Raw genomic sequence first — 13,896 nt, forward strand, 5'->3', positions numbered from 1 at the left:
TTTCATCTGACGAAACATACCTTGTAGGTTTTGCTCCTTGCAAAAGCACAGTTGGGTTTCTCCTAAACTCCCTCCCACTGTCTGATCCTATTGGATTTTGAAAAGAAAGATGAGCTTATGTTTAATTTCAGTCTGAATATGATGAAAGCTGTGGAACAGCAGTGAACATGTTTATGAGGATGTTATATCAAAATATGAATTGCGTCCCAATCCTCCCAACAGATAATACAAAAGAATACAAGCAGATAATATAAAAGAAAAAAAGGTTGCCAAAGATGTTGAATGAATGTTGAATGAATGAATGAATATGAAAGATTGTTTCTCCTTTTGATGAGATAATTTTTTATTTCAGACTCCAACTTGTTGTGGTCCCTGCTTGTTTAACATTGTGATCATCTCTTGACAGCAGCTTGTTTGGTGTTGTTGTTGCTAAGTCTCAACTAATTGTTGAGCCCATGTGTATTCATAATTGGCTGGCCGACATTTTCTTGACTTCATTTAATCTCACAGTCCCTATTTGTTGATTAATGCATGAATTCCCTAGCGCAGTCATGCTTTACAGGGTTTTCCCCTGGGTGATATGGTTACGCACCCTTCCCCTGATGCGTCACTCAGTTGAAGTGAAATTACAGAGGAGTTTGTGCTATCCATATGCTGCGGATAGGCCTATACATCAATTTCTATCACAGAGATGTGTGTGATCGCACCGGGCCTATACAATTTTGACACCCAGAGTTGATAGTTTGCTAGCCTGGCATATTGATAATATTATGCCATTTCTTAGCACCTTCTCAACAACAAGAATTCTGACATCCAAATTCTCACCATGCCTCTATATGGGACCCTCTGTGACTGTGCAGTCCTCCATGATGGCTCCATAGGTTACTGTGCAGTCATCCATGATGGCTCCATAGGTTGTAGTGGCATCATGAGAAGGAGAAAAGGCCCAGAGGATGGACCAGTGCTGTCACGGCAGAGCCCATGGTGTCCTTCAGCAGCGCCTCTGTGAGGTGTGTGGTGTGTTTTGGTGGATTTTTTGAGGAACCCAATGAGATTTTGAGGCTCATGAAATAGGCTAGTGGGGTATTTCTAAATGCATGCTACCATTCTCAATTTGATTTCATGATGTGAAGCTGAGTACCGTCTTGTAACTCCTTCTAGCCATGCTCGCCATAGCTTACCACCTATAAGCACGGCTGTTAGGATATATTGCAAATGTCAGATTTAGCAACTTTTTTCACCTGCCTACTCTAGCAGCAACAACAACAAAAAAATCACATCTAGTGACCAATCTGGGGACTCTTTGCACAACTTTGGCAACACCCTTTTCCAATCTCTGAATACTGTCATATTTTAATTTGCCTTTCTATTCTGCTCATGATCATTCTGTATGTATAGAACAGAAATATGGACATATGAGAATTAATACCCCTGGTAACATATATGTGACATTCATCATAATAACCCTAGGTAGATGTGCCATGGCATTTTGGTTTGACCTTTAGTGTGCCTTAGCCCCCTAAATGTTGAGAGCCTCTACCCTACAGGGCCTGGTATAATCAATTCCATTCCCCCACCCTGGGGTGGTGCTATGTAATACAGGAACTTAATTTGGCTTAACCCTAAGATGACAGAAAAAAATAATATAAAGAAAGAAAATGCTGTCTTACTGACATTGTAGTAGGGAAGAATATGAATATGAATGAAGAACTTGTCAGCTGCTTGAAGTTTGGAACCTTGAGTAGCCTGCTATAAAAGTTATATTTTTTAAAAACGACTAATACCATCTATTACATATGGTCAAAATAACTGTGTTGCTGGCTACTGCTTCCATAGCCATTTATCATCCAAATATGTCAGTATCACCTCATGGTAGGCCTACTGGATGATTTTATTTGCTGAGCGGAGTTTTACAAAGACAACACTGCCCTCTGGGGTTAAGAGAAGTAACAACCTGAAATGCTCAGTAGCATTTGTTTGTATTTTGTGTCAATTTTCAATAGAGATTAGTTCAAATTATAGGATATTTATCCTAGTGGAACTATTCATAATTATGTCAGTCAATATAGCCAGTGAATATAATTAAGTAACTTTTAAATCAGACCTTGGGCTCTTGTAACCTTAGTGCTGTTATCAGATAGATAGGCTACTATTTTATTAAGTTCCAGTGTGAAAAATACAATAGGCTACAATTTGCTTGCATGAATCATGATAACCTACTTGTCGCTATGAGTTTATTCAATCTTTAGGCTACACTGAATTATAAAGTTCTAATGTTATAACAAGCACCTTAAATTCCACAAATGATAGCATAGTGGAAACAAAATGACACTTTATCTGGTACTGTAAACACAGTCATGTCCATGTCCATCAGGAAAAGATAATTGTGCTATAATCCGAACCATATGTAGGTGGTGCCGATGCAGTGATACTCGTGTAGTGTGCGGGCTGAGCGAGATCAGCTCGCTAATGTTTATATCTGCGAGCGGCGAAGGTTAAGCGTACACACAGGGACACACACATACACATAGACGCGGCAGCATGGCGAACGCGCAAAGAACTCAGAGTCCTCACAAGCTGTCACAGAGAACAAAGTCAACATGCCTCCCGCTTTTTCAGCTTTTGTTTTTTGCTATCTTTCAGGTAGCGCGGGCAAACAAGCAAGGTTGGTATTTTTTTGTTTGTATCTGGCAAATGGCACAAAACAGCGGCAGTATTTAAAACTCGGTGTTGGATCAACTAGCTATGCTACCTGGCTAGCCGCATTAGCTAGCTGACAAGGTTTAACATTATATTCACTGGCTAGAAGCCTATTGCCTTTGTGTCAATCAATATAATTATCCAAGTCTCCATATGCAAGGTTTTATATCGTGCTGGTATCAGTGTACAGTCGCTTGAGTCGCGTTTGAATGGTCAAAATGGTATGGAACGATATGTAGAGAACGACAGGGCTTATAATTGTAGCTAGCTAGCAAGCAAGCCAGTAAGCAAGCATAGCTTCACTGCAAGTAAGCTAGCGAGCGTTAAGCTAGCTATTATATTGGCCATCGGATAAATTGGCCGCAGGTTGCTATATTGATCATCGTTACTCTACTTCATATTCTAAACGTGGTGCATGTGCAGAATACATTGAAGTTGGGAAACATCACAGTGTGTTGTTGGAGGGTTACGCTGTAATTCCTCGTCAACACGGGTGGTTTAAGTAGGTGATTTAGATTGAACATATAAACGTTACTTCACTCGATATTGCTCTTATCCTGCGGATGCAGTTGAGCACATTGACATTCACATCTGTTCCTTAGGCTACATGTTTGTGGACCAGGGGTATCCTTTTTGCAACATTACCCTCACCTACTGATCAGCTTGTGCCAGCAAATGTTGAGATTGTTGCCTATCTCTTGACCCACTGTGGTTATAATAGAAATTTGATCGGCTCATCAATTGTTTACTATAAAAATACACATTGCAGTCAAATTCTGTCAGGATTGTGCAATTCTATTTGCCGTCTGCCTGGGCTTGTCACATTTATGGCTATATATTACTCTTGTAACCGAAAGACGAGGTTGTTGCAATAACAAATAAGCTGTTAGTTCAAAGACTAAGCGAAAGAGGAAGTGAGCTGTGAGGTAGGCCTTCAGATATTTGGTTGAAGTTTCCTCTTTTTAAAAAATAAATCTATTACAGAGGTTGTTTGTAATTTACTGATAGGCCTAATGCATGTGGTTGCATGTGAATGTAATATGGATAAGTTCAGTCCCCACTGCCATATCGTGTGAATAGTGTTGTTGGAGTACATTTCCTGTCAGCCACACACTTTTTCATGTTTTTGAAATGTTTTAATCATAACTGCTTGAGAACAGTTGAGTGTTCTCCGTAAACCTGTCTGCATAGTGGAAGCATCACCTATGGCTGATCTGCACTTTTATTTTTAATCACACTTCCTTTACATGCTAGACATGATGGGTTTGAAACCACCACTTCACCTTTTTTGAAAAAAATAAAAGAAATAAAAAACAATGACGGTAGCTCACCATCACATGTTTGTCATAGAATTAGCACAACTTCTTAACCTCAGTGAACTACGAACCGAACAGACACATTCAGTATCTCTTCTCTTGTAGAGGAATCTTAGTCAAGCACACCTGTGCTACTGTTTCAGGGAGAAAAGCTCTGCTTGGCTGCAAGTGATTAGTTTCCATTCGACTGATCATTGTCAGGCCGTGAAGAGTGTTTGCTGGCCAGTGACGCTGCCACAAAAGGCCTTGCTTGGATGACCTGTCCAGAAAAAAGAGTGGGAGAGAGGGTGCAGAATGGCGTGTTTGACAGTCTGTGTTTGATATGCCAGACCCTGTGTGGCTTTTTAGAATCCGAGTATGCGCGGTGGTCCGTATCGAAACAGAGGGGGTTGGGGTTGCCACAACTATCTTTGGTCTCCACACAGCCGTTTCTGAAAGCCAAAAGCAAAATGTTTTCCACCACACGCCTCCCCTCCCCCATCATTCATCCTCTCAGCTGGATGTCTCCCGACCTTTTGTAAGAAATCCCTGTTGTCATCAGGGTCTTTGAGGTAGGCAGAATTGAATGAACCAACTTTCATTCAATGTTTTTGTCATAGGTGAAAATTCAGGTCTACGCGGCTGATGCTGTGTTCTTTTAGACCTGTTGTGTTCTTTTACTTTTCCTGAACATCAGCAAGTTTACTCAGACCTGTATGTTTGAAGACATCTGCGTAATATGATGGTTAAAATCCATACGTACATGTACACACTGTGTAAGACATTGAGGTCATGTGAGTTGAGTAAAGTTTCTGCGGCTAGTGGCTACCGTATCGAGTGTTTGTCGTTGTCATGCAGTCAGTCTGGTGAAGACTTCTCAGAGGCTCAGGCACTGAGGGGAGGAACGTTTTGTTTTGGAAATGAGTCACCGATCCACCACTGACCATGCATGTGGTTGCAAGCACCTTCTGAGTCCAGCCAGGCCACCCTGCTCTCTCAACTCGTAACCTGTTCAAGTTATCTGGTATCTGTTGTGGTTGTTCGTTTCAGGTGGTGTTTATAATGGAGCTGATCTATATGGCTGCTTTCTGTTTGCAAGATTTTTTTGTGACAATGTGAATCTGAATTTTGAATGTGTATCAGATTCAACATGTAGAGTTAATCTTTGTGAGCACTTCGCCTGTTGAGTCTCACTGAATGTACTTAGGCCCCAGCTATTCGCTTTGATTTTTGGTGTCCAAACCGCCATTTTACCCCAGTCATTTAAATTAATTTACCACTAGACAACGACAATAATTTGTTTTCATTAAACCAATGAACATTGTACGACAGAGAGATAATGGAAAAATAGTTGAATGTTTGTAAAAAAAATGAATTTGGGTCAGGTGTTTCACTTTGGGATAGTCAGGTAATGGGGCTGAGGTGGAGGTTTTTGAAAGAAAACCTTTTGAATGATTCCATAACGAGGATGCTGTCAATGAAGAGAAAGATATGGTGTCGTAGTAATATTGCGGTGTCCATTATGATGTCTAAATTGCATCATACCTTCTTAAAACATGACCATAATTTGGTCAGTATTTTTAAAGTTTTATTTAGTTGTTTGTTTTGAGCCATCCTTTACATTTATGTGAATTGTTTCACAGACTTCGGATAATTTTTCGAGAGTCAAGTACAGCATGTACGTTTGGTCTTGAAATATGTGCTAAAATTAAAAAATACCACATACTTCCTGTGTCATATAGTCACACAGTTGGATTGCAATGAGCTTGCTATGTCCTTCATCATCATAATTTTTTCATTGTTGTTGTATTTATTTGTTTTTGAAGTGAAGCCTTAGCTGATGGGGGTTGCTGCTGTGATATTTGACACATCACCTCATACACTTCAATGGCAATACAGTCTGAGGCCAATCAAATCTCAACTGATCGTATTACCTTTAACACCACCATTGCTTTTGATCAAAGTGTATGAACATAAAGTGTGTGTGTGTGTGTGTGTGTGTGTGTGTGTGTGTGTGTGTCTGTCTGTCTGTCTGTCTGTCTCTCTATATGGGAATTAACAGCTGTCTGTCTGTCTTCACAGCTTTCATTCAGTCAGACACCATCCTAGAGGTGCTACATTTTGGGGAAGCAGGCCTCTTGCAGGTAAGCTAAAAGCAGTTCATAATGATCTTAATTATCAGTCGTGACCCAGTTAATGCCGTGTACTCAGACTTATACAAGCTTCGGCCGTGCCTCCTGTGGAACACTTGAGCTGTTCTGTGTAAAGTGTACAGGAATAAATCTCTGATACCCCACTCTGTCAGTAAGTAGCCTTCTCTCGGTAAGGTTTAAAGTTAAATATACCTGCAGTTTCTGAGGATCCCATTAATTCTCATCTCAGTGGTCAGACAGAATACTTTGTTGCAAGACACCGGTGTCATATCATTCAAGACAAATGTGTTGCTGAAGGCATTATCAGGTAGAATTGGTCTTTAGTGCCAAGTCCAAGATCTAATAATTTTCTGAAGCTTCATTGTTGTTTCTCTAGTTGCTTAAGGTCGAAGTATGTGCTGGATGTAGAAATGTATTGAGTTCTGTCTCTCTGTCCTGTCTGTTCATCTCTGTGTGGCTCTTTCTCTTTCTGTGTGTATATGTGTGGTTGGGTGTATGTGTGGCTGTCTAGCTAGCTAGCCTGGAGTTTGTTTAACCATACCTCACATCGGGATGGGTTGTTTAATCAGCCCCTGTCTCTGTGCTGAGCTCTTTGTCATTGTGAGCCACTACTGCCCAGTGATTCAATAGATAGACCCACAGGTTGAGATATGAATGTTAGATAAGATTTTTGGTGTGTGTGTTTATGGAGAGATGAAGAGCCATGTAGTAATTGTGAACTTGGTTTTTTACTTATTTACTTTACCTTCATACCCATTTTGCACAGGTATACTAGAATGAGTGTGGACATAAAATAACTGTTTAATTCCCTTGCCTTACCTTGTGGTGTTTTATTGTTGTGTTCTAACAATGTCTTTTAACTCTTGTGTTTTGCAGACAGAGTCTGACATTGACATTAGTTCATATAATCAAAAAAGGTAAGGCTAATTCTACCTCTCCTCACCACTCCCTTACCAGTGCCTTTATTGTTGACTGATGTCTTAGACATACTGTATGTTTGACATGTTTGTATCTTGGGTTATGCAATCACATGGCTGTCCTGGTGACAATGACCGTGATTTATCATCTGTTTGGCACACTGGAGATGTTAAGAAACTTGGTCAGTGTGTGGCCTCAGACACAATGGCCTCAGTATTCCATGATGTAGCTCAAGCGACGGTCCTCACTAACTTCTCACATGCTTGGTAGTCAGTGATTCTGAAATGGTTCTGCCGGGTCCTTGCCAGATTGGTGCCAAATCAATGCCAGTCAACCATTATTTGGGGGCCGCACCCCACTTTTCAGCAGAGTGGAGATTTACGTTTACAGTTATTCATTTATCCAAAGCGACTTTACAGTGAGGACTAACATTCAAGCTGTATCACAATAGGTTTTTAGACAATCAACAATGCCTAGTGCTTTAAGTTTTCTGTCTTTTTTAAAAGCGTAACTCTGGAGTAAAAACAAATTAGGGTCTATTTACGGTAGTCAACAAGTTAAAACATTTGAGCTACAGACAAACCAAAGTATTCCAGCGCTACCGCAACATGGAGCCAGGTAATTTGCTTCCTTCAGATAAAGGTCTTGTTATAACCTTTCAAAGTTTACAATACTTCGGTTTGTCTGTAGGGACCCTCCCCACACTACCACAGAAGTGTAATTATATTTTGAGAATTGTCAGTGGTATAAAATAGCGTTTGGTTTTTGATGCTCTAGCTGGACCCCTTAGCTTTCACTAAAAGTGTCAGTGTTAAAAAAACAAAAAAAAACAGTCTTGCTCAAAACTCCACCAATTAACGTAATTTTGCTCTCAATCAAATGTTTGAACTTGTTTGAACTTGTGGAAATCATACATTGCTCCGATATATTTGCTTTTAATCAACAAACACCACTAACCACTCGGTGAGTTGCACAGTTTTGAAAACGAATGTTAAGGGTTGTTTTAGGACATGTTTGAGTAGCCTACAGTATGCCTGTTGGCAGCCACTCTGAGTAGTCAAAGGCAATTCAAAACAAGTCAGAAAGGTCGAGACAGGACCAATTGTCAAAATTTCGGTGTCCACCACTCTAGTTCATCAAAACAAACCAGAAAAGGGACTAAAAGTGCTAAATACCGGAATTTTCCTTTAACTCCCGTAAATAGACCCTAAGTTGTTTTTACTGTGGTGTTTAACGATTTGTTTTATGTTACTATGTGAAAGTGTATAAAATCCACTGATGTGTAGCGTATGAAAAACAAATAGAGCAAGCTGAAAAAGTACCCATAAAAGTTGCTGGACAGCCTTTGTGCACTAAATAAATCTCAGTGCCACACATCTCTTCCACAAAACGTCCACAAACTAGAACGTCAGCTTTCCCCAAAACATAGGAAAACATGGGGTCTTGTGGTGACATGATTACAAATAAAATGCATGCAAAATTAAAATGAGCAGTTTTGGCTACTGAAAAGCAGAAATCAAATTGCTTAACACAACCCACAGTTGTGGACAGCTCTAGATAGGGCTGCTGTTGTCACAATAATGCTGACTAAATGTTGGTATCACCATGGTCACAATTTGGAAGATTGTGTGTGTCTGTGTCTCTGTGTGTGTGTGTGTGTGTGTGTGTGTGTGTGTGTGTGTGTGTGTGTGTGTGTGTGTGTGTGTGTGTGTGTGTGTGTGTGTGTGTGTGTGTGTGTGTGTGTGTGTGTGTGTGTGTGTGTGTGTGTGTGTGTGTGTGTGTGTGTGTGTGTGTGTGTGTGTGTGTGTGTGTGTGTGTGTGTGTGTGTGTGTGTGTGTGTGTGTGTGTGTGTGTGTGTGTGTGTGTGTGTGTGTGTGTGTGTGTGTGTGTGTGTGTGAGAATTCCTTAGATTCAGCAAGCCTGTCCGACCTCTTGTGTTGCTGTTGACTCGACCTTCCATTTTTGAGTTGACGTGCAGCCTTTTTAATGGCTGAAGGAAGGAGGCTTGGCTTCTAATCATAAAGAGACAAGCAAACACACACACTGAGGCATCCAACTTTTTTGTGTACCCTCAGTAACCTTATCCAACAACTTACAGCAAAGCATGCCAGACAAGTGACACTCCTTGTGAAAATTCTTTAAGCCTGCTTAGCTGCAGATTCTTTTTTTATTTTATTTTTTATAACAGAATGTGTAGTATTTAACTGTAGTCCTGTTCAGGAATTTAAGTAAGGTAACTTTATTTATATAGCACGTTTTAATGCACAGAGTGCAACCCAAAGCGCTTCAACACAAACAGCAAAGAAGTCGCCATCGTACCTGTTAAATGAGTGTGATAAGCTACATAAAACTCACATGACATACACAGCGACATACCAAACATATCGACAATTAATAAAGTCCATGGTCAATGGTGACTCGAAACAACAGCAGCACATACAGTAGGATCTTTAAAAGTCCAAACCCCAAGTTGCACTGGGCTGTAGCTTGATTCTCTTGAACACACGTTGCTTTGAACCGGCCAGGTCATCAGCAGAGCGTCGGAGACACAAATCAGTCCTCCGCAGCTTCTCCAGGCAGCCGCTATTTAGTTTTGTTGAATGTTGAATTAGTTCAGTTATTGAATGTTGAATTAGTTCAGTTATTGAATGTTGAATTAGTTAAGTTTTTCTTTTTTTTACTGTGAGGATTTTTTTTTGTGAGGATTAGGGGTGGGCGATGTATATCGTCTGCGATAATATCGTGATTGTTGTTTTAACGATTTGCAAATTGACATGATCGAGTATTTAAATTACTTTGGGGAAAAAACACTCGAAATCACGCACTGAAGACTCATACAGTCCCAGGAGGTAGGTGCAGCAGAGCAAGTGTCACGTGATCACTAGTGGGTCACAACGTTGTCCCCATAGCATAGACAGTAAAACACGCAGCCTAATGTTTATTTTGTGCAGGGAGAGTAGCCTACTTGGGATTTTATGCGGCTACTTCTGTTCAAGTAGCATTGTATGATGAGACAGTCACGTTTTTTCCTACACGGTATTATATGGAGAGAAAACATGGAAATAACTGAGATGTAGGCTACTCTGTTGGTCTGCTCTTAGTTTTACAGTGAATCCTATGTAAAGGTTTGAAAGGAACTTCAGCTTCAGACTTTCTTTTGGGAAACTGTTAGACCTATTCATCTTCTCTAATGTAGCTGGCTAGACCATGTCATTGCCACACACACAAGTGGGGGCAGAATTGGAAATGTGTAGAGTGACAATGAATTGGTTGATTTGGTTAAAAAGTCACAGGTTAGGTTATTGGTTATTATTGTAATGATGCTATTTATAAATAATGAGCTGTAAAGTAACTCAGACTTTAACAAAAAAATTTTTTTAAAGGATATCGACTAATTATCGTTATCATCAAAATCACAAAAAATATCGAGATATTATTTTTTGTCCATATCGCCCACCCCTAGTGAGGATTATTCTTTCATTCCTCTAGGCATGTGCTTGAGGCCATCTTTGACCTTAAAAACCATGGGAATGTGTTAGTATACCCAGTGTGCAAAACGAAAGGGTTTAAATATCTGTGACTTTTCTATCTGTGACAAGTGGCTAGAGATAACAGGTGAACTCTTTTAAACACTTAAGCACTGTGCTGGACACTTTCTCTTACTTACACACACACACACACACAAACACAGACACGCACTAAGCACTCTGGACTGACATCTGTAATCTTAAATTATCAGTAGAAGTTTAACCAAACAGAGAGAAGCAGAGGTGCGTGCGTGTGTGTGCGGGTGATGTCAATCGGCATATTCTGAACAGCTTTTTTTGCACACTTTAATTGGCTTTCCTAGAATTAAGTAACTGTGAGCGTGGAAGTAGTATCGGCCTAATTATTTATACATACACACACACACACACACACACACACACACACATACACTCACTCAGACACACTCAAAGTTACACAGTGTGTCTGAGTGAGTTAAATTTGAAATAAGCTCATCAACACAAACTATTTTGTTTTGCCACCCCAGTCTGGATGTGGCACTTTGCAAAAAATTGCCACTTCATTACAATTCGTGGATGAAAAGCTTAGCGGAGGCTGTGAGAGCCGCTTGAGGTCATTTAGACTCACTCGTAAGGTGGACTTGACTGCACTGAATGTTCCCAGCAGTCACTCATAGCTGACACTTTAACAGTTAACATTTTTACTCAGTCACATGACACAGACTGGCACAGTCTGCAGCACGTGTAACAGACTTGTTTCATGAAAGCCTCTCAGCTGTGCTGAGGGATTCAAGCAGCCATGACACTTAAATCTCGAAGGCACTTGGACAAGTGCAGACCTCTGCCAAGGCCTAGTGCCCCATCTCTCAGTGTTAACAAATGAAAGATAATTTGTCGGTCCGCCCTGCAATTTGGAGCTGCTTTAAAATGTAATGGGATCTTCTTTGGCCCATTCAACCCTTTATCAAGCTTCCGTAAGATAGTTAGTGTAGAATCCTACTGACAAACAAACAGACAGTGAGGGAAACATAACCACCATGTTGGAGGTAAAATTAACTTGACTGATGTGTTTCTGTGTGGATTTTATACCAATAAAATCGGCCTAGTTAATAACCAATGTGTCTATGTAAAAGTTAGGAGAAAGCTTCTGGGAGCACACATTCTGCTCCTGTGGAACAGAAGTTAACGGTCACATCTTTTCCTTGCACAGTGAGGAGCTTTGTTTTGTGTAAGATACTAAATTTAGGCCATATGTGCTCTAGTTGTTGGTGCCCTTGGTGCACTACCTCAGTACCCACCCTTGGGGAGTGTGATTCAGTGTGTTACAGACTCTTGGTTACTCATGACACCTGCTGCAGTGTGATGATCTGATTTTGTTAGCAAATCGTAATCACTTCCACATCAAACTATAAGGCTCAGAAGATGACTAGTCGTGCTCTCTGTCTATATTTTAGCCACAAGGATGGGGCTATTCAATGTTATGATCCACTAGCCTACAGTGAGTAGAAAGAAATCATGCCCATAAAGCTGCAAGCATCAGACTAACAGTGTCAGGAATGTTTCATTGTGCTTTTGGCGTCATTGCTTAAGGTGCTGTCTGGGTCACCCCCCCCCCCACACACACACACACACACACACACACTCTCTTACACTGATTTGAAGCCCTCTGTCTTCGCTCGATGGTGTTTTAAGCCCCCACCATCGACTTCAAGGCAGCCCTGTGGCCGTCGACTTCAAGGCACCTAACCCTCACCTTTACACCAACCCTTGCCTAACCCTAGTGCCTTCCATGCAGCGTTACCTGGAAGATGACATTGGGGGCTTAAAACACCATGCAAGTCTGTGTCTTCTCTCCATAAAGCTCTGGAGGTTTTTGTGGTGGCCACGGCACACACCCTGACTCGAACATGACTGATGATCTGAAAGCATGGCTGCTAATGTTTTGAGACTTCTCACAAATACTTGAAGAAAACAGGTCTTCTCTTTGTGGTGGCTAGAAAAAAGCCATTTCTGTGTCGGTACCCTAAAACTGCTTGCTTACGTCCCAAACTGCACCAAGACAAACCTCAAAACTTCTGAAACAAATTCAGTTGGAGTGATGAGACCAGAATTTAACTTTATGATCACAACCATAAACGCTTTATTCGGAGAGCTGTCGTTTTTTATGATTGAAGAATGACTGTCACACCCTAAATGTGTTAAGTGCTGGTTGGAGTGTTTTATCAAATCAGATGGAGTCACTATACAGTCAAATAAGTCAAAGCTGCAAAACACATACAAATGTGCACAAAAATGCATACACAGCCATTTATGTGTTTTTGTGCTCAAGGACGCTTTCCTCATCATTGTGAAATGCACAAACACACCCTCAGCCACCAGGCTGGTTTGACCAGACCCCCCCCCCCCCCTTTCTCTCTCTCATGTGCGAGCACGCACACACACACACACACACACACGCCCTCACACACCCCCTTACGTGTACAAACGAAAACAAACTGAGGCACTGGTTTGTCCACTACAGCAGATCCTTCTTGTATCTGAAGCAGCACATGTGTAATTTGACGATGAGCAGAAGACATGGCGTGCGTCTTCTACACAGCCTTGCTCTTATGCTTCCTCTCCTTTGTCTCTTCCAGCCCGCCCTTGCACCGGGGAAACTGCAGGCCCATACGCTTCGAACCGCCCATGCTGGACTTCCATGAACAGTGAGTTACTCCCGTGGCCAGGCCCACATGCTAGAGCTGTGATTTCTCTCAGGTCTACTCCTGCAGGCATGTGGGACCATGTTTATATCTGTTCCCTCCATCCTGATTGTAGTCATGTGGAAGTCACAGAGTTTTATACTAACTTAAATTAAACTCATTTGGTAGAAAGTATTGTCTGTTACCAGTATGTAATGCATTCTAATGTAATACACAATAGAATTACACAATATTCCTGTTTTTATCTAATATTTTTTATTGTACATGTAATCTATTTGCTATTTTCTCTGTGCCATCTATTTTGCACTCTTTGGTCTTGGCTTTTGCAACGGCTGAAATCCCTGAGATTGCACAAGGCGTTGTGCATTCCAATTGGTTTGTTAGTGGTCACAGTTGGCGATGTGATTTGGCTTTGCTCTTTTACCACATTCGATCGTGTACTATGGATACACTTGGATTGATACAGCTGGTTGCATGAGGTGCTATGAACAATCTTTTACTTTTATGTTTGTTAGCTTTTGGTCATTTTTTTGGCTCTGCTTATTGTACAGCTGGAAGTTCATGACTTCAGGAGTACAGAAGTAATTGTGTCAGTTCCGAAGCAGTGCAAGTATTGTATGCT

At 41.0% G+C, this 13,896-nt stretch overlaps 1 protein-coding gene across 1 annotated transcript in view; it reads left to right on the forward strand.

Moving 5' to 3' along the window:
• The first annotated feature begins 2,494 nt into the window (after positions 1-2,494).
• LOC143142581 (transmembrane protein 131-like) overlaps positions 2,495-13,896 on the forward strand; it is a 43,122-nt gene continuing 31,720 nt past the window's right edge. Inside the window, exons 1-4 of the mRNA XM_076303563.1 lie at positions 2,495-2,665; positions 6,078-6,139; positions 7,025-7,065; positions 13,209-13,277. Of these exons, the coding sequence (XP_076159678.1) occupies positions 2,542-2,665; positions 6,078-6,139; positions 7,025-7,065; positions 13,209-13,277 (296 nt within the window). The 5' untranslated portion in view covers positions 2,495-2,541. The remainder of the gene's footprint in view (positions 2,666-6,077; positions 6,140-7,024; positions 7,066-13,208; positions 13,278-13,896) is intronic.

The sequence above is a fragment of the Alosa pseudoharengus genome, unplaced genomic scaffold (assembly GCF_046254945.1).
Source record: "Alosa pseudoharengus isolate Yale_2024_CS ecotype anadromous, Long Island Sound unplaced genomic scaffold, YU_APseudo_1.1 YU_APseudo_1.1_scf_24, whole genome shotgun sequence".
Lineage (NCBI taxonomy): Eukaryota > Metazoa > Chordata > Actinopteri > Clupeiformes > Clupeidae > Alosa > Alosa pseudoharengus.